The sequence below is a fragment of the Chrysemys picta genome, chromosome 7 (genome assembly GCF_011386835.1).
Source record: "Chrysemys picta bellii isolate R12L10 chromosome 7, ASM1138683v2, whole genome shotgun sequence".
Taxonomy (NCBI): domain Eukaryota; kingdom Metazoa; phylum Chordata; order Testudines; family Emydidae; genus Chrysemys; species Chrysemys picta.
Genome location: NC_088797.1, coordinates 121653721 through 121673351, shown reverse-complemented (window position 1 = coordinate 121673351; position 19631 = coordinate 121653721). Strand labels below are relative to the sequence as shown.

General features: G+C 43.3%; 1 protein-coding gene across 4 annotated transcripts in view; it reads right to left on the bottom strand.

Annotated features, from left to right (window-relative positions):
• The window catches only part of SORCS1 (sortilin related VPS10 domain containing receptor 1), a 413081-nt gene that overhangs the window by 33439 nt on the left and 360011 nt on the right, over positions 1–19631 (bottom strand). For all 4 annotated transcript variants that reach the window (XR_010589337.1, XM_024110965.3, XM_024110966.3 and 1 more), the window contains exons 17-21: positions 16989–17102; positions 15026–15197; positions 8349–8535; positions 3064–3197; positions 858–981 (exon numbers count right to left, since the gene is read on the bottom strand). Coding sequence is in view for 3 of the 4 variants with exons in the window: in XM_024110965.3 (XP_023966733.2) it covers positions 858–981; positions 3064–3197; positions 8349–8535; positions 15026–15197; positions 16989–17102 (731 nt within the window). In the remaining variant the exon portion in view is untranslated. The remainder of the gene's footprint in view (positions 1–857; positions 982–3063; positions 3198–8348; positions 8536–15025; positions 15198–16988; positions 17103–19631) is intronic.

Below are 19631 nucleotides of genomic sequence, written 5' to 3'. Positions count from 1 at the left end.
CTGTGATCTGTGCTTGCAATACAGGGGAAAAGACAATAGTCAATTGTGCACCACTAAGATGTATGTTCTAATGGACACAGATCATCAGGACAAAACATCTGCTCATCAATGGAGTTAAGCCAGTCAATAACATAACCCACTTTTCCAATGGCCACGTTTGAAAATATTACAGAAAAACCTCAGAATTAGGAACACCTCAGGAACGGAGGTTGCTTGTATCTCTGAAATGTTCTTAACTCTGAACAAAATGTTCTGGTTGTTCTTGCAAAAGTTTACAACTGAACGTTGGCTTAATACAGCTTCGAAACTTCAGTATGCAGAAGAAAAATGCTGCATTCCCTTTATATTTGTAGTAGTTTACGTTTAACATAGTACTGTGTTGTATTTGCCTTTTATTTGTTTGGTCTCTGCTGCTACCTGATTGCGTATTTCTGGTTCCAAATGAGCTGTGTGGTTGACTGGTCAGCTCATAACTCTGATGTTCACTAATCTGAGGTTCTACTGTGCAATAATCATCTAGAAGTGGCTCTACTGTAAAATGCCGAGCAAGATTCTAATTGAGACTGGTGTAAATCTGGATTAACTCCAATTGCCTTCAGAGAAATTACTCCGGATTTACATCAGTGTAATTGAGAACAGAATCTGCCCTAATGCATTTTGGAGCAATACTACTAGGCTTCTCTTTTTAATAAGAGTTTGGTCCAGGATGTTGCTATAGGAACTACTGATGTGTCACAAACACAGCACACTGTTGTTGTGGGTACATCTATGCAGCTATATTCTCATCCGGTGCTGAGTGATGCCACCACTGCTTTGCTGAGGGGAATCAACAGAAAAATAAACGGGTAAGGGCTCACCATACACTGCAATAGTCTTTGTGTCCTGCAGAATGGTGTTCCCTGCCGAGACCTGTACCGTGATCGTGTTCATCCCTTCCACAGAGAATGTGAATGTGATGCTCCCCTCCAGGGTGACCAGTGGCTGCAAACACATGAGAAAAGGGAGAATTAGGCTGCCATCTGACCATCCTGATTCCAGAAGTCCTACCTCTGCTACTCCAAACAGGAGGGAGGTTAGGCATATGGTGTGTTGGATCTACGGGGGAGGATGACTGAGAGACTCTTTACTCCTTGACTGGTTTCTCCATCCTAGGTTTATAACCAGAGATCTTAAAAGTTTTTTTTTGTGGATGGAAATAAAAAAAAAAATCCGTCATTTAGAACTCTCTTCTATTAATTGTATTACGGTAGCACCAAGAGGCCACAAACAAGACCAGGGCCCAATTGCATTAGGTGCTGTGTATAAATAAGGTGCCATCAAAGGGCTTACAGTCTGAACAAGCCAATGGGAAGGAAAGACCATTATCTCCATTGTACAGCTGGGGAGCTGACTCAGAGAGGGACAAAGCGGCCTGCTCCAGGTCACACAGAGTCGGTAACAGAGGTGGGGACGGACCCAGATTTCTCCCTCAATAGCCTACGGTATCTTCCAGGACACCACAGTTACTAGAATGAAGGGTTTAGGGCAGATATGGGCCTCCTACACATTTGCCATTTCTCCGAAGGAGATGCTCATGGTTACACGTCTCCACTCCAGGAACTCTAGGCTACCATTTACGTTTGTGAAGACACTACACTAGTGCTTGCTGTTCTGGCCTTTCTGACCTCATCCAGCAGCCGCTGCCATAACCTCCCATATTCCTTTCCTAGTTTGGATTTTCAAAAGCACCCAGAGTTAGTCGAACTCTGCTCCCATTGCGGTCAATGGTAAAACTCCCCTTCAATGGGAGCCATTCGGCCAGCACTAGTCACGAATATGCTTAATTTCTCAGACAGGAGGGTAAGAGATGACAATAATGGTCTGTAAGTACCTACGGGGGAGAAGATTTGATACTACAGGGTTCTTCAATCTAGCAGACAAAGGCATGACAAGATCCAATGACTGGAAGCTGAAGCTAGATAAATCCAAGCTAGAAATAAGATGCAATTTTAAACAGGGTAATTAACCACTGGAACAACTTGTGGTAGATTCTCCATCACTTGTTTTTAAATCAAGATCGGATGGCTCTCTAAAGCTATGCTCCAGTTCAGTCACAAGACATAGACTAATGTAGGGATTACAGAGTAAAATTATATGGCCTTGCTATGCAGGAGGTCACACGAGATGAACTAATGGTCCCTTCTGACCTTACCATTTACGAATCTATGAATCTAATTGGGGCCTTTGGGTACTTCTGCAATACAGATAAATAACAATTACAAAGCACCTGGTGAGATTTGCAAGCATCCTAACTAAAGAGACAGCAGAAAGTTGTATGTGCTCTATTTCTGGTAAGTAGCGTCCGTAGGCAGATACATGTATTGTGTATTATTTTGCATCCCCCAGAGTGTGGTAATGAAGAATTCTTGCATACACAGTTTAACAGACAAAAAGAGAACTTTGCATTGGTTTAGAGGGGAAGCGTTGGCGTTATTAATAAAAAGTTTTCCTTCTTGTTAGTCACGCACTCCACATAGACTAGGGAACAGGGTTTAAGTCCTGGGGCTATACAGAGGCAGCTTCAGATGAACAGAAAACTTCAGCGCAGATAGTTAGTTTTGTAAAAAGTGTCAAATTTGTATTTTAGTTAAAAAAAAGAAAAAAAAACTTTTTAGCTTACTTTGCAATCAGATCCCCTCAGTATTATTCAATGGGGGGTTAGGAATTTGCATAAAATTCAAATGATCCTTACACAGAGATAGCTAAGTAGTTAAAAAAAATGCTGATTTGCGTAGATAGGGGAGGGGAGTTTATCCCACATCTCTCTACTGTGGGGTAGTTTACACCTTCCTCTGAAGCACCTGGTGGTGGCCACTGTCAGCGACAAGGCACTGGACTAGATGGAGCTGATCCAGACTTGCAATGCCTAGGTTCCTATTGTTTTAGAGCAATGTGCCGAATCCTGACTGCTCTGATTTGTAATAGGTTTATTCAATATTCAAGAGTATTCACAGGCCCCGCCCACTCCCGGACACATTATTCCTCCTGGGATGGTTTGCTACGGTTCTGTAGGGGCATACAAACCTCGGTGTTGTTCCCGAACCACCAAATGTAAGTCAGCGTGCCCACCTGGCTGGGCCACAGTACCGCCGTAGCATTGACCTCTTTGTTCTTGGTAGTAACAAACGGGAGAGACAAATGAACATGTTCCAGGGGGCCTGCGGAGATAGAAGAAGTGGCAACTAGGGTGAGCGCCTTCTCTTAGGCATCAAAATGTGGGCCTGACACTGGATCCTCCAGCTTTTCAAATGAGACAATAAAGAGGAAAGTCATGTGGGGCACCACATGTAAAAGTATTCTGTCTTTGTACTGTTGTTGAGGAAAGACATTTGGGACCCATGCATCTAAAATCAGGAATTGCTATTACCTGAACTAAAGAACTCCACCTCTACAGCTCAAAGGCTGTAGCAAACTCATAAATCTATATACATGGACTACCCACTAGAGGGAGACAGAGTCACACTGGGTGGGCTACCCTGGGAAGACACCAGAATTTTCATGAGTAAGCACTAATAGAAGTATAGTAATATTACAAATACTTGGATCCATTCCTAAAGAGCCAGATATCAGGTGCTGTAAATTGGTATCACTTTGTGAACTTCAATGGAGCTACATGAATTTATACCAGTTTAGGGCCTCCACCAAAGCATCTATCCCATGTATCCCTTCTTCGTAACTCTCACTTTTCCTCTCCCCGTGGTCCTTTTCTCTCATCTACATTGTGCCTTTTATTTCATTGACGTAGCCAAGTTTTGTAGTTTAATGGACAAATAGCATTTACTTTGAAACATGCCCTGGCTGTTCCTTTCTCCCACTTATGATGGGAAAATGGGGAGGCGTGGGTCTGTAATCACAACTTGTTTTATGGATTGTTTTCTGTGTGTGTCACTATCGTTTTTCTGGAGAACAGAAGTGTGGTCCTTAAAGAGATGAAGCAAGAGACAGGACAACAGAACCACAAGATAATTTGGGGGCACAGTTCTCCAATACAGGCTCAGTTCAAATTCCGTACCCAGGGGCTCCAAACACTGAAATGGGCACTTCTGGACTGATTTCAATATCCACGCGTGATCTGGCTGCTCTACTAAAGGAGTCGATATTTGACACCAGGACTTCCCAAATGACTTCACACATACACATAGCATCATTTATAGAGCGTTATTCACCCACAAGGATCACCAGAGGATTCCTCACTTTTTACACCTGTGCAGAGAAGGTGTCAGAAGCTACCAGCTCAGAAGGTGTCAATGACTGTGCACAAGGTGGAGCACGTGGCTCCGTGACACACCTGTGAAATGCAGCCTTCTCTGGGGTAGAAGCACGGCAACTATTTAACACCACAACCATACGATCCGGGGCAGTCAGGATCAGACTACCACCGGTTGCAGGCCAGGATTATGGGTAATCTTTATTCTGATGGCTGCTGATGAACCCCCTGCCACACCTCCAGAAGTGGCTGAATGCTCCTGTTTTTCTCACGCTTCGGAAGCGCTGCAGGATTTTGTCCTACACGTCTGTATATTGTCAAAAGTATTCCCCGACCAGAATCCACAGCCACAGGGGAAATCGCTGGTTATGTCTAGTCTTGGGTAGGGGGCGAGAATTGAAATTAATCATTATCCAGCCCTATGTGTGTTTTAAATGAGGTGGCCTTGTTCTGTACTCACTAAGTGTCCAGGGGCAGCAGAAGGAGCAAAGGAGGCAGAATGTCAAGCATCCAAAGAAGTGGCAGTGGTAGAGCTAGGAGCAGGACCGTGCACTGCGTCAGCTCCAACACCTAGTTCTCACCGATGCTAGCTTATCTCGTGCACTGTTGGATGTAGTAGTGCTGAGAAGGCCTCTCAAAGGGCCCGGCGCTGCATCGATTCTTTAATGCCCTTTCAGGCCTTCACTGCTTCCTTGTTATGCTAGAAAAAGAAAGGCTCATCCACACAGGCCCATATTATTTTAAAATCTGCATTCCAATATACAACGGGAGAAAAGGGATGTGCTGTTTGGACTGCATTGGTTGAACAGCAGGTGGTGCTGTATCACTCCATATAGGTGTATGGGATAGGAAGGGAACTCTTGTCCAATTACAAGAGAATTGCACTTCCAAGTTTTACATGCGGTCTATGAGCCATTTCATTACTACAACTCTGCATCTTGCCCCAAAACACCGTCCGTGCCCCTAGAAGACTCTTTGGGTGCACAGAATTGGTACTGAGAACATAACCTGTGTAGGGCTGGCCTGTACCTAAAAAATCTCTTTAACCGGCTACATCATTTTAAAGAGTTAAAGCAACAGACAGGGAGACTGAATAAGTTTGCTGCTGACCTGAAATGCCTGCTGAGATGACTCGTAGATGGCCTTGATGCTAGAGAAATGGCTTACAATCAGAGCCTGCTGTATGAGCATGCCCCTACAGGCATAACGCTCACCTTTGCTCTCTCTCTCCTGATCCTTGGTTTCTCACCACTGGTGTAATCTGGGCCTCAGGCCAGTTTAAACAGCCCATAGGTCCCACTCCGGTGCAAAGGTGATTCTCTAGTGGTGCAGAGTAGGTGGAAGGATTCTTATGCCATGCCAATTCCCTGCAGCTGGCATAGCAGGGGAACCGGGGCCTATAGGAAAATGTGTGGCAAAAATGTCCCCCCTTCCCCTTGAATGATCTTTGCTTCCAGCCCTCTGTGGCTGTTTGCAGCTGGTAATAGCTAGAGCAAATTAATGCTATTCCACCTTGACCCAAGGGGACCAGGTCTGCACAGAGATTGCTGCAGGATCAGGGAAGTGCCAAGGGTAATGAGTGGTGAGTGACATAGATTAGATATGACATGTATATTATACTGGTGAATTTAATGTGATATGGGCACACCCCAATGAATAGCCCATCAGAAAACCCTTATTGCATGGAGACTTTTAATGACATTTCAGAATATCTAAGTGATTCTGGTGAATGTTGGGCTTATTTCTATTACAAAATAATATTTTTTTGCTAAATTGGTTACATGACTTAGGCCCCTAAGTCACTTAGGCCATTTTGAAAATTGTATCTAGTCTCACAAAAAAAGATACAAAGGCCACCTTTTAAAGTATCCTTTTCTAGTGTCCAAAAACTACAGGCTCCTTAGATCAGCTGGCCAGACAGCTAATTAGTGCAGGTGGCTGAGTTAGACAACAGCTTTCTCTTTTCCACTTGTGGCCTGCATAAGAAAACAGCTATTGTATCATGTTGCCTCATTAGTTTGCAAACAAGAAGAGCACAATGATGATCATCCCTTTGAAAACTCCTCTTGTTAAGCTGCAGCTGATTACAAAGCCTGTGTGCGTGAAGCTGTCAGAACCTCCCTGGAAATATTACCACCGAAACAATTCTCCATTTGTTTCCAGGGATCTTCACAAGCTATTAGAAATAACCCCTGGCTTGCAATCCGCTGACTTATCCATAAACAGGAGCAGGCAGGGGAGGCTCAGAGGGAGCAAAGAACGGCTTTTCCTCAGAGAACAAGGTGTAGCCAGCTGTTTGTCTTGAGAGCCAAACCCACACCACGACTGATCAGTCAACGCTGCATAGGAGGGTTAACCAAAATTCGAACACAGCATCTTTTGCCATTGCAGAGGGGGGAGGGATAGCTCAGTGGTTTGAGCGTTGGCCTGCTAAACTCAGGGTTGTGAGTTTAATCCTTGAGGGGGCCATTTAGGGATCTGGGGCAAAATCAGTACTTGGTCCTGCTAGTGAAGGCAGAGGGCTGGACTCGATGACCTTTCAGGGTCCCTTCTAGTTCTAGGAGATAAAATATCTCCATGACAAGCAAACAAAAAAAAGCCTCTGTCTGTCCAATTGCAATAGGGGTCATTAGCTCTATGCAAGGGCAAATATTCTGCCAGCTAAGAAAAAAACACCTCAGCATTGGCCTCAAAACTGAGAAATTCCGTCAAACTGCCCAGGCCTCAACATAAAGAACCACATTGATTAAGTCCCAAAATGTGAACCCCAAGTTAGAGAGTAGTTTAAGAGTTTCATTCCTCTAAGGCATTATTTTTGGATTCAATGCCTCAGGATGATGCTAGGAAGTGCTGTGCTGCAGAAGGTGCCATCTTTCACATGAGGCATAAAACTGGGTTCCTGACCACCTGTGATCATTAAGAGGGGTGATTTTCCAAAGACCTTCAGTGGGACTTGGACTCCTAAGTCCCTCAGGTGGCTTTTGAAAAAACTCACCTTAAATCTACCATGGCACCTTTTACAAGAGAAAAGCTGTAAGCCCCAGTGTTCCAGCTAAGTTCCCCCTGCAGTTTTCTGTAACTATAGGATTATACTTCACTCTGCCGTGTTTGGAGTGTTGCTGGGCACTGTTAAACAGCTGCTGTCTTGCACCCCAGGGACAGCTGCATTCTTGGTGAATAAAGTAACCTCGAAGTTGCAATCTGTGCATAGAACTTGTTGAATGCTTTGGGATCCTCTGAAGGAAGTATGCTATAAAAGTGTCAGGTATTAATTAAAGAACAATTACTGTAGCCATATTTCCAGGGGTTTAACACTTCCTTTCTAAATAACATGCATGTACAATAAAAAAAACAAACAAACCCACAACTCCCTGCCCCACACCTCCACACCAAATCCTGGAGCTAAACCTTCGGGAAAACTCTGGGAAAGTTCAGACATGGATCAGAACTTTGTGGCTTGGACCAATTCTTAACCAGAATAAAAGGGAAATAACAAACTCTATCTAGGGGCAGAGGAAAATTTGGGTTTTAAATTGGCTGTCATTGAGATATAAGTAGGTTAGAAAGAAAAGCAGTGGAAGATATTATTTTTCTCATAACTTTCTCCAGCTTCAGGAATTTGGTTTCCATCATGATAGAAAGGGTGATTTCCACCCCAGAAGTGGCAGCATTTCAGCAGTGGGCACGTGATCCCTATGTATCCATACAGGCCAAACTTTTTAGAAGTGGCCAGCGATTCTGGATGCCTCCATTTTTGGCTGCCCAATTTGAGACATCTTAAAGGAGCCTAATTTTCAGAAAGCACTGAGCACCCGCCCTTTGCAAATCAGATCCCTTTCTTTAAGGCATCTCAAGCTGGGAACCTGAAATTTGAGGCACTAAAAATGAGGAGTCTTGTTTTTTTTTTTTAATCTCGGCCATTATCTGTGAATAGTTTTTGGATTCTCCGGCTCTCCGTTTTGGGAAGGACAAAAGTTCATTCTCTCTGACTCTGCACACGTCTCAGAAGGTCTCCTCTCAGAGAGGGAGCCTCCTGAATCGTCTCTAAAGAATGGAATGTTTCTTTAAGATATTTTGTAAACCAAACACAGTAATAACATACAAGTTACATGTAAGTACAGGACAGCGCTGTCCAATCCCAGGCTGTTTTCCACCTGCACGGTCACTCGGAATATGCCCACGTTCTGGTAGACGTGCTTGATCCCGTCCTCCGTCGAGCTGAGATTGGCGTAGGACAGGGTGATGCCGTCTCCAAAATCCACCTGAATGATCATCCTTTGGACGTCGCCCTATGACAATGGGGAAGGAGTCAATAAGGAAAACGACTCTTCTCTGACTTGACCTCACTAGTGGCCTGAACCTACTCCCACGGACTTCAGAGCAGGGAGAAGATTAGGCTGTACAGCTACAGGAAGTGATTTCAGAGAGCAACTCGGGATGGTTCAGAGGTTTTGCAACAGCCTGTGATCCCTTTCACTTGTCGGGCTGGAGGAACCCACTCAGTCCTGGCTCGTAATGACTCTTACCTGGCTGAGAGCTGTACCATGGCCTGTTTGAAATGAGCTGCAAGCGCTCAACTACTCACAAAACCCACCAGCACTAATTGGGCCCCGGGTTGGCTGGGTCAGCAGGGGCAGGCTGAGGACTGAACAGGCATGGTGACTAATCTCCCCTCCCCCTGCCTAGAGACGATCCCAGCAGTGCAGGGGTAGGGTCTGCCTTGAGCAGCTGTTCGGTGGGTAAAGCGGAGGATATTCGTCCCCGGGGCTGTCTATCTGGCACTTTTGGCGACCATGAAAAATAAAAAAGGAAACACAGCAGCAAAAACCACAGCAAGGAGCTCCATGTTCCATGCAAGAGCGGAGACCCTGGAGAAAGCCTGTTATGGGGGTTGATATTCCGCACTAGCGAATGAACTTGCTTTTTATACTGAAGACAGTAATCAAAGCCCAGAGTCAGAACCAGGCTAAGTGGAATGAAGCAGGCACGGGCCAGGCTGGAACAAGGCAGGATCTATCTTGGCTGTGGGCAAATGCTTTTAGGTGGACTGCGGTGTAATAAATCAGGCAGTCGAAAAGCCAGCGGTGCTTCTTAGGTTGCCCAGAACCTAGCTCTGCGGCAGGCTCTCATCCCTGACACTTGGCACCAAAAATAAAACACCCAACTCCCCCAACCCTATAGCCTTGCCTGCTGCCCTTTCCAGCGTGTACTCGGCACGTGGACAAGCATAGTGGTAGATTATATGGATCTGCAGAACCCAAGTAAAGTGGACAGTAAGCCCAGTGCACTTCTCCTGTGGCTTCGCAAATGGGCATCAACGCAATGAGCATTAACCCAAGTCCAACTTCTTGAATGAGCAGCATCTTCCAACGCCATCTCTAGAGGTCTGTAATGCAAACTCTTAGGAAGCATGGCCACAATTTGCAAAGGTGGCCAGCTAACGTTAGGTCCCCTAAATTCAGTCCCTGTATATTAGTCACACTGGGGTAGGCAGACACCTGTTATGATAGCCAGGAAAAGAGCAATCCTTTGGGTTGGCATTGCTAACTTGATTTAATGTATGTGTTACCTACAAGGTGTGGTGTAGCCGTCAGGTGGTACATTGCAATCCTAATATAGACTCTGATCTAGCAAAGCCCTTAAGCCTCTACTTAGCTACTGACCTCAATGAAGCCTGAGGCAGAGCTAGGAGTGGAATCCAGATCTTCCAAGGCCCAGACCCATGTCTTGAGAACCAGACCATTAAAAAATAAAAGCACTTTGACATAATAATTAAGTTTTCAAAGACACTCTATTGACTAACAAAACCCAACCTTTGGGGATTTAAACACACATATAATAGCACCTTTTTTATCCACACCAAACTTACCTATTTCTTGCAAAAAAAATCTAGAACAAACACAGGACCTAAATGCTTTCAGCAAGCTCTCTGAATCTTTTCACTTCAGCATTTGTTAGCAACATGCCATGCTGTCTGCAAAATATTATTACACTTTGATTACTTTTATACTGCCATTAGAATTTTGGTATATGGGAGATTATGGCCCATCCCAATCAATCTAATAAGGATGCAGCCTTCCAGCTTTCCATTTAAATTTCACCCAGAAGGTTGTAATCATGAATTTTCCGTATTAAGTGCTAGTCTTTGTATGTAGATTGAAGTATTAAAACAATGAGATACAGCTCAAAGTTTTTAATTCTAGTCCCATGCCTCAGATTTAATTTAAAAGTCTTCAATTATGCATGGGCTTGCGTCTCTTTTTTCCTTACAGATGTTTAAAACGGATTTAATTATCCACTGCAACAGGCAGACACTGCTTCTGTCGGGATGTCTTCCTGAATGAATGTTTTTAAAAATGTGCTTTACACAGTCTTTATGCAGATTCACCCATTTCCCCCCATGGCACTTTTCCGCTTGCATCCAAAAATGTGTCCTTGAAGACATTTCTTTATGGGAGACGTTCCACTGAATTCCTGTGCACGTCTGTCTGTAGAATGCTCTTTAATAAGACTTGCAGTTCAGCAAATCATTAAGCATGTGCTTAACTTTAAACAAGTTAAGTCTGTCCTGATTCAGCAAAGCACATGCTTATCTTTAAGTGCATGCTTAAGCACTTTACTGAATTAGGGCCTAAGGCCAGCGATTAATAATGATGCTTATTGATGGTTTCTTGCCGTTTTCCTCCAAGAAGAATATTTGGATGACTACATGTAAAGTCAGATAAACTCAACCATAATCAAGTTCAAGGATGCTGGTTTCAAGTTGATTTTATTAACATTTATTAATAAGTTGTACACAAGTTGATTCTTGGAACATTTCAAAGTAGCAAGTAACAAGTAACAGGAGAACTGGTGTTTAGGTATGCGTGGAAACATTTACCTTTCTTTAGAAAGCACAGGTCAGTTGAGACCAGTCATTAAAATATGTGTATACGAAAAATGTGGCCACCTCAGAGTCACCTCCAGGAAAATGGCATTGTGACTGGGTTGCCTCTGCAGCACCCCTTAGTGGCCCATCAGGGCCTGACTCCCACCCAGGCCTCCACTGGTAGACTGCTGTGAAGTCCAAGGTAGCAGTGTTTTGGCCATCCAGCCAAGGCAAACTTCAGTCCTGCCCCATCTGGGGTGATAAGGACTAAAGGAAATGAGGAACAAAAAACCCCCAACTCCTAATGGAATCATCCAATGAACCTTCAGTGGGGCCCCACCCCTCTATTCAGGGCTTGTCTCCAAACAGTCTGTGCTTCTGCTGATCCCCTAGGGTCTGGTTGTCCTTTCTAGCAGGGACTCGTCCAGCCAGCAGGATAGTTCAGTCTCACACCAGGAGAAGCAGAATTCCACCCTGGGCAGCCCTTGACTGAGCTACATCTCCTCCTTTTAACTCTCCTCTTGAAGTCTGACATTTGCTGCAGGCGTGATCGGGCCAACTGGATCCAGACACTCTCATTAACCTCCTTGTTGCCAGTGTGGGGCCATCTGCCCCATCACAGGCACACAAGTTTCAGTGTAAAAAACGAATGGGTCCAGATCCTCGCCTAGTGGAAATCAGCATAGCTCTACTGACATCAATAGAGCTACAGCAATTTATATCAGCTGATGGACTAGAAACACTTGCTCCCAGATCTTGGGAAGAAGAGGCAGACCTTTCGGGGTTCTCCTACCTCTTCACTAGCTCAGTGACTGTCAGTGCTTAACCACAGATTCACCAATATTCCTCTCTCTGAGTCCCATATGATCACAGGCTGTTTTTGAATTGTTTTTCCTTGTTCCTCCCGGTGACATTGTTACAGCATCAGAAAGTCATATTCCACTTTGCTGAGTTTGATCATCTCTGTGCAAGACCCAGATCTATGAAACCTTTTTCTGATTTTCATCATGTGCTTCTGTGGAGACACCATCCTCTTCACTGCTAGCATTTGCTCTTTCCTTCCTCTTGTCCTGCTGTTGTGTTGACCTATGAGACTAACTGATTTTTCAGGGATAACCATGACTTCTCCTCTCTTCTACTCAGTCTCAGCTTGTTCCTTAGAGAGGGCAACTAGAGTTAGAAAGTTAACAGCTGTACAGGTCTCAGCAGATCTTTTCTTTGCTCATCAGCTTCATAGCTTTCTTGTCCTCACAGTTAGTCCTCTTGTGTCAAATGGAACTGGAGTATGAACACTGAGTTGGAAAGGTACAGTACGTAGGGTAACTATCTACATCTCAGAGCTGGGGAAGCACTAAAGCAGCAGTGTTCTGAAGGGCCGAAGACAAGAGAAAAGGTCTGTCTGTCTTACCTCACAAGAGTTGAAAATGTGGCACATGTGAAGAAACTGGTCCATCTTGGATAGCTTAGTCATTAAAATCATTGGCCATCACCTCCGGAACTGAGGGACTGGCCTGTCTTTGTCTCTGGGTGCACTAATTCACATGTCCTCCAGCAAAATCACATATGCACGTCCACATTATCCCGCTCGTTTTGACATGCCTGATGTCCTCCTCTGATGTGAACAGCTAACCAGAGCACACTCTTTGTTTTTGATACCTACCTCTCATCTGCAGTGGAAGGAAATGGATCTAAGGCCTTGCCTATGTACAGCTTTGGTACCTATTTAACGATTTGCATTAGGGATGTGACTTTTACAGAAAAAGTTAAATAGGTACAATCCCTACTATACCTGTGCGGCCTTATAGCAGTATACTCGATTCACCGAAACTTAGGGAAATAAGCTATACCAGTATAAAAACCTTTATACCAGCATAACTGCATCCACACTAGGACGGTTGTACTGAGCCCGTTAACCCAATATACTTAAAGCAGTACAATGTGCATGTATAGACAAGGCCTAAGATTAAAAGGCTCCTCACACAAGGCCAGACCTACTGAAAGCAGCTTGACTTTTCAGGGTGCTTTCAAGTAACTCTTATCCCCTTTGGATAGCTCCACCATTTGCATCAGTGGTGAGCAACTGAAAACAGGTTCACAGGTGACAGGAGCACCCATGTCCCAGCGCAAGAAGCATTTCATTGTTTCTTTCTGCATCAGTGAAACCAAAGGAGCTGTAGCTGGCCAGTTTTTTCCTACCACTTCAGCGGCCAAACAATTAAGGCTCGTTGTGCAGCTCATGTGTCTAGTATTTTTAGAGAGGGCATCAGCGGTAGCTAGCGCTGGTTGAAATTTTCCACACATTTTATTTTTGACCAAAAATGTGAGTTTTTCCAAACAAAAAAAATAAAATAAAAAAAATTCATTTTTTTTTAAATTTCCCATATTTCAATTAATAAAACTGAGAACTGTGAATGTTTTGGTTTGGGTTGTTTAGTTAATGTTTTTGCCTACTTTCTCTCCTTTTTCTTTCCTTTATTTCCCCTTATCAGTGGCAAAATGGACAAAAAGGAGGGGGAGTGAGTTTTTGTTTTTTTATCAAAATTTTGAATTGTTTTTGTCATTTTTTTTCAGAGAATGAACATTTAGATGCACCAAAGCACATCAGATTGTTATATGCTGCTTCCTTTGCAAATCAGTATGCGAGTTTGTTCAGAGAAGGAAAAGGTGCCGTAAAGCCTTAGTCAACACCTACAACTTTTAACCACCGACCCCAACAGTATCGGATTTTCCTCATTACATCGGCTAGGATATCGCTATACAAAAATCAGAAGCCACCACCACGGAGATCTAAGTTAGTCTCTGTAAGCCGTCATGCATTTTGTGTTTTTGTGTAAACACATCAGTGTTTAGGACTTGCTTGCCAAACCACAAAGGAAACCAAATGAGACAAGGGAAGGGGGAGGAAAAGGCAATCTGGACAGTGAGGAAATCAGTGAGGGAGCAGAGAAAACAGGATGGGAGATTTCATGGATTCTCTCCAATGACTTCATAAAATACTTTAGATACAAGAGGAGCCAGGCTGGGAGGAAATATACTTGCAGATTAGAAATGTGCTGAGGATACAGGTTTTTTTTTTTTTTTTTTAAAACCACCTTTCATCCATGGATCTCAGAGCTTTTCAAACACATTAATTAAACTTTGGATCACTACAATGAGGTATGTTCGGTATTATTAGACCCATTTTACAGAGAGGTAAGCGATCTCATCAAGAAGTCACAGAGTGAGTCAATGGCAGGGCCAGGATTAGAATCCAAGAGCCCAGATTTATAGTTCTCTGTTCTACCACTAGGCCACTTTGTAAAGTTCTAGAATCAGGAGGTGTGTGTGTGTGTGTGTGTGTGAGTGAGACTTTAAGACCACCCTTGTTCTGGTGGAAGCTAAATGAGGCTAGGGTTCATATTCACCATTGGATTCCATCGTGATGAAATCTTGAGATCTTTTCTTGGGAGATTTTAGCCCTAAACACCTAAATGGCAGAAAAACTCAGCCATCTCAAAGCGAGGCAATCTCATAAGATCAGACCTGTATGTGAGATTTCCACCATCTTTGGCTGAACCGCAGCAACATCTAATTGGAACCAATGATCGGTCCATTTTGCACTTTCAGATCCTGTTGGGAATCCAAACCAAAGGAGACAGGCTGGTGTCAAGATTCTAACCTGCACCATCTTTGAAATTTGAAGTGGTTTGGATGTGAAGTTCTGGTTCTGATCTGTGGTTGATGCCTGGAAACAAACTTTGTGTCCCAGCATCACCTTATATCACTTATTGCCTTACATGCACATTCAGACTGAGATGCATTGTTAAATGGATTTAATCCCCTACTCCAGTGTCTCAGCTCTTAATGTCTTTGCAAGCTTGCATGATTCAGATTAACGTATGCCCAAGGGGGCCCATAAAAATAGACCGTACCTCCTCCAGCTGCACCATGAGAGTAACGTTGTGCCCTTGTTCTGCGGTGAGTTTCCCATCCGAGGTGATGATACGCAGTCCGCGGGGGGCCTTGCCAGGACACTGCTGGGGTTTAGCTGTGTACTGTTCTCTCACGCCATCGGTGCAGTTATTAGACACAACCTTTCTGTACCTGCAAAGAGAGAGATCTCTGTGTAAGGAGGAGATGCAGGGATTCACAAGTTCAAACCAGGCATGGGAAGTTTTCAAATTTGCTTCAGGTGGGTGAGGCCGGGAGCAAACTGGCTTCTAAGTACTTTGTAGCTAAGTGGTCCAGTCGCACTTTCCACAGATCTACAGTGCAGAAGCAGCCCATAATGTTGCATTTTCAACTGGATACAATATTCTCATACATTGCTCCCCTAAAGAGTTGCATAGTTTTGCTGGACACTTAAACGACTGCCGTCCTGCACTGCAGAGCTTTCTGCTTCTCAGTGGGGCATGAGCCAATTCTCTCTAACGATCCAATCTTGCACTTTTTTAACCACCTTTCACCCGAGGAGCCCAGAGCTTTTAAAACACATGAAGTAAGCTTACGATCACTGCAGTGAGCGACGTTCAATATTATTAGACCCATTTTACAGAGAGGCAAGCTAGATCATCAAGAAGTCACAGAGTGAGTCAGTGACAGGGCCAGGATTAGACTCCAAGAGCCCAGTTTCCTAGTTCTACCACTAGGCCACTTTGTAACCTGAGCTAGGGCTGAACACAGCTCAGGAGAGTGTGTGCGCACAGATAACTTTAAGACCATGTATTTTATCACAGCAATTTTGGGCCCAGCAGGGTTACAGTTTGGACCAAGACCCAAGATAGAGCAGCCTGAAGGTTGCTCTGTTGTGCACTGGGTGCTGAGACTATGGCAGATGGAGAGCAGCAGAATTTAGAAGAAGTTGTGTAAAGGTGCTGGAGGGCAGGATCTGGCCCCATGCATTTGAAAAGTGCTTTGAGATTTTTTTGACAGACAGCTATAGAAAAATATCAGTTATATTTATATTCTAAGGTTAAGCTGTTGAGTGCAGCACGGTTGTGTTTATCTAATGCACAATACACTGTAAACCTCTTGAGAAATTTTTTTCCTTTCCCTTGTAAGATGCCACTGTGAACCCCAATGTGCCATTATTTCGTTTTTCTCTTTTAAGTGGATTTTTGGTGTTGCCACCGCATTCCAGGGAGAGACATTGCTGTTCTAAGGCAGATTCTGTTTGTGGAGTCACAAACATGGCTACATTATATTTATCAGTGCTGAAGGTAATGGGCTAGATCCTTGGACCCATGTGTGCAGCTTGTGAACCTATAAGAGGTTGATGTACAGTTGTCAGTTCTTTGTGCATGTTTTATGCATCTTATATTTAGCAAATGCAATTAGAACTTGACACCTGCAACTCCTGTTGACCTTACCTGCAACTGATTTTAATGGGGCTGTAGAGGGTCATGGAGTAGTCAGAACTTCTCAAGGGTTATCTAGTTATTATTCTCTTTCTTCAAATTTAAACCCAATTCTTATTGCCTTCCTCTAACATGTATCCCACTCTCAGCTTTGATTACTTGGATTTTCTTCGGGATTTAGGGCATGATCCGAAGTCCACTGAAGTCAATGGCTGTCTTTGCACTGACTTCAATGGATGTTGGATAAGCCCGTAGATCACATTTGTCCATTACTCTACAGTTTGCTTGTAGCATCATTTTTCCAGAGAAGATTTAAATAAGAAAATAAAAACAAACAAAAAAGAATTATGGGCCTGATCCAAACCCATTGAAGAAATCAATGAAAAAACTCCTATCGACTTAATCAGTTTTGAATTGGACTCTGTGTCTCAGGAAATATAGGCTTTAAATAACTCTGGGATGACAGCTTGTAGATGGCATGTGGCTGAAGGCTGCAGGGTAGGATTTGCTAAAATCATCTTCTGGTAAATCCACTTACCCGGTGCTGTTGAGATAACTCTGTCCAAAGCTACAGTCTTTTGACAAGGATGACGGGTTATACCAAAACGCCGGTAGACACTGGCCATTGGTGTGACGCTCATATCCATAATCACTGTTTTACCATAAAAAGAAAGAAAATGCATTGACAAGGAAATCAGCCGTTAACTCGTCCTCACTAATATGGATGCAATGACTCTGGGTCCCTTTCCTGCATTTTCAGCTTCAAAGGATATAATAAATACAGCACCTGGGCCTGATTCTGGTTTTGCTTTTGACTTCAGTGGCATTAACCTAGATTTAGGACAGCGTACGCAAGAGCAAAACAAGCCCTTTTGTTTCTAGTCCTGGTGGTTTATGAAATCGTAGATGGTAAAATGTCAGGCCTAGATTGGTGTCTTGGTCTGGCATTGCTTCTTGGATACAGACAGATCCAGGCGCAAATGTAGCAAATCCCAGAACTCACAGCAATTTTCAATTGCTGCGGATTCAGTGATACTTTAGAAACTGAATAGCTTAATCCAAACTGACGTTATTTGGACACAACGTCACCTGAGGCCTAAAGCAAATTGAGAAAGCTTTCAGGAGGGACAAACTTCCATGCACGATTTTTGGTATGGAACAGAAAAGGCTGGGTTTTTTTGTTGTTTTTGTTTTCATTTCTGCATTAGTTTGGAAAAGGAGAAGTTATCACTGTCAAAAGGAGGAAGAGGATTGAGCTGGTGGAAAATGGTAATTATTTCTTTCTTTTAATTTTCCCCTTGGACCGTAACTGGAATGCTGTTGAGACACTGTCCTGTACATATTCATCCAGTTGCATCACGGCTTTGCAATGGGGAATATTAATTACACAATACTCCTGTTTGTCTTCTTACAAATTTTGGAACATGGTCTTCTTAGCAGATTTCCTGTTCTAAAATGCCACTCTCCTTTGTAGAAAGTGACCTGATAATTACAACCGCAAGGAGGAGAAACTGATTGGAGGAGGCTTGGATGGGAGCTAAGACCTTGAAGGAAAGGAGATAGGACAGAAGACAAAGGAAGTGGAAGGAGCCAGGCTGCCGGGATTGTATACAGAGAGAGCCAGGTTGTTCTTCCTGTAGCTGGACCAGAGATGGTGTTCCAGGAAAGTGACTGCTTCGTTTTTAATTCCAACGAAGAGATGGTCAAACAAGAGTAAAAATTGTGAAAACCTTTTCCCTGCTTTGACGTCAAAATGCTGACTTTCAAAGTTTGAGTTTAATTAAACTTTTGAACTATAAGCAACGTTGCAAAGGAAAATGTCATGAACAATTTACAATATTTTCTGTTGGAATTCCAGCAAGATTTGCCATCAAAATTTAAAAGCTTGAAACATTTCAACCAGCTCTATTCCTGAAGAGCTAGAAAAGAAATGGTGCAAGGTGGTCTAAAAGGATAAAACTAAGAGTAAAGGAATGAAATTGGCCAAAGGAAAACGTAGGCTGAATATCAAAAATGACATCTTAGTGAGGTCTAGTTGACTATGGAATAGTGTTCTTCAGGGATGCATTGGAAGCCCCATTGTCTGGCATATTTAAAACTGGATTTACAAAGTAATTGAGGACATGCTCTAGGAAACAGTCCTGCAATTTCCAAGTGATGGACTAGATGACCTAAAATGATCTTTTCCATCCTTAGTTTTTATGATTCAATTTTCAGGAGCCTGGAGCCTAGTTCCTAACATACCAGTGACTGACCATTGCTTAATGGCTTTAGAAGTTCAAGCCAAGTGCTCCTATAATCATCCTTATTGGAAGGAGGACACCAGGGCTATGGAAATATTCTCTAATGAGAAGTAAAACCATTTTAATTTGCCTAGAGAGAACAAATATTTATGTACAAACAGGACCTCATTCCTTTGTAATTCAATTGTCGCCACGTTGAAATGCTATATTCCCGAGTTATCATGTGTCAATATAATTAAAAAGCTGTAACACTCTACACATAGCATGTCCCTAGTCAGTTTTGTTTTTCACCTAACAGTGAAATCTGCCCAGAGGGGATCAGCATCCAAAGTCCAATTTAATCCAACAATATTGGTCTGTAATTTCATATTACACACACACACACACACACACACACACACACACACACACTACAAGTTTGATTACAGTTGAAATAATGTGGGTACTGTATTCAGGCATCTGGATAGACCAAACCTGAATTAACTAGGTTTGGCTGCGTTTGGATCATATTCCTCAAAGTCGCAGAATGAAATGATATGTTCCAGAGCAGAAATAGTTTTCCTAAGTATAGAAGTTCTCCTGTGACCTTTTTAGCTTTGCAAGTCTGTGCTGCCTTGATACGGACATACAGAAATATCATACTAGTAAATGACATAAACTGCTCTTCCATATCTCTCTAGGGATGCACCAGCACCTCTTTCCCCTCTGCAGACTTGGAAACTAATGAGTTTCTTGGCTACTGTCTGGTGCACACAGAGCACTGAGGATGACAACAAATTGCAGCCTACGGTTTGGCACAACAGGCTTTGTTGCAATTGACAAGCGGTAGCATCAATTGGATCACCGTAGCATAATCTAGACTGCTGAAATCTGAAAGCATCAGGGATGGACTGCAATCAACTAGCAGCCTCATTGCCAGACATCTGGTGTTCAGACTA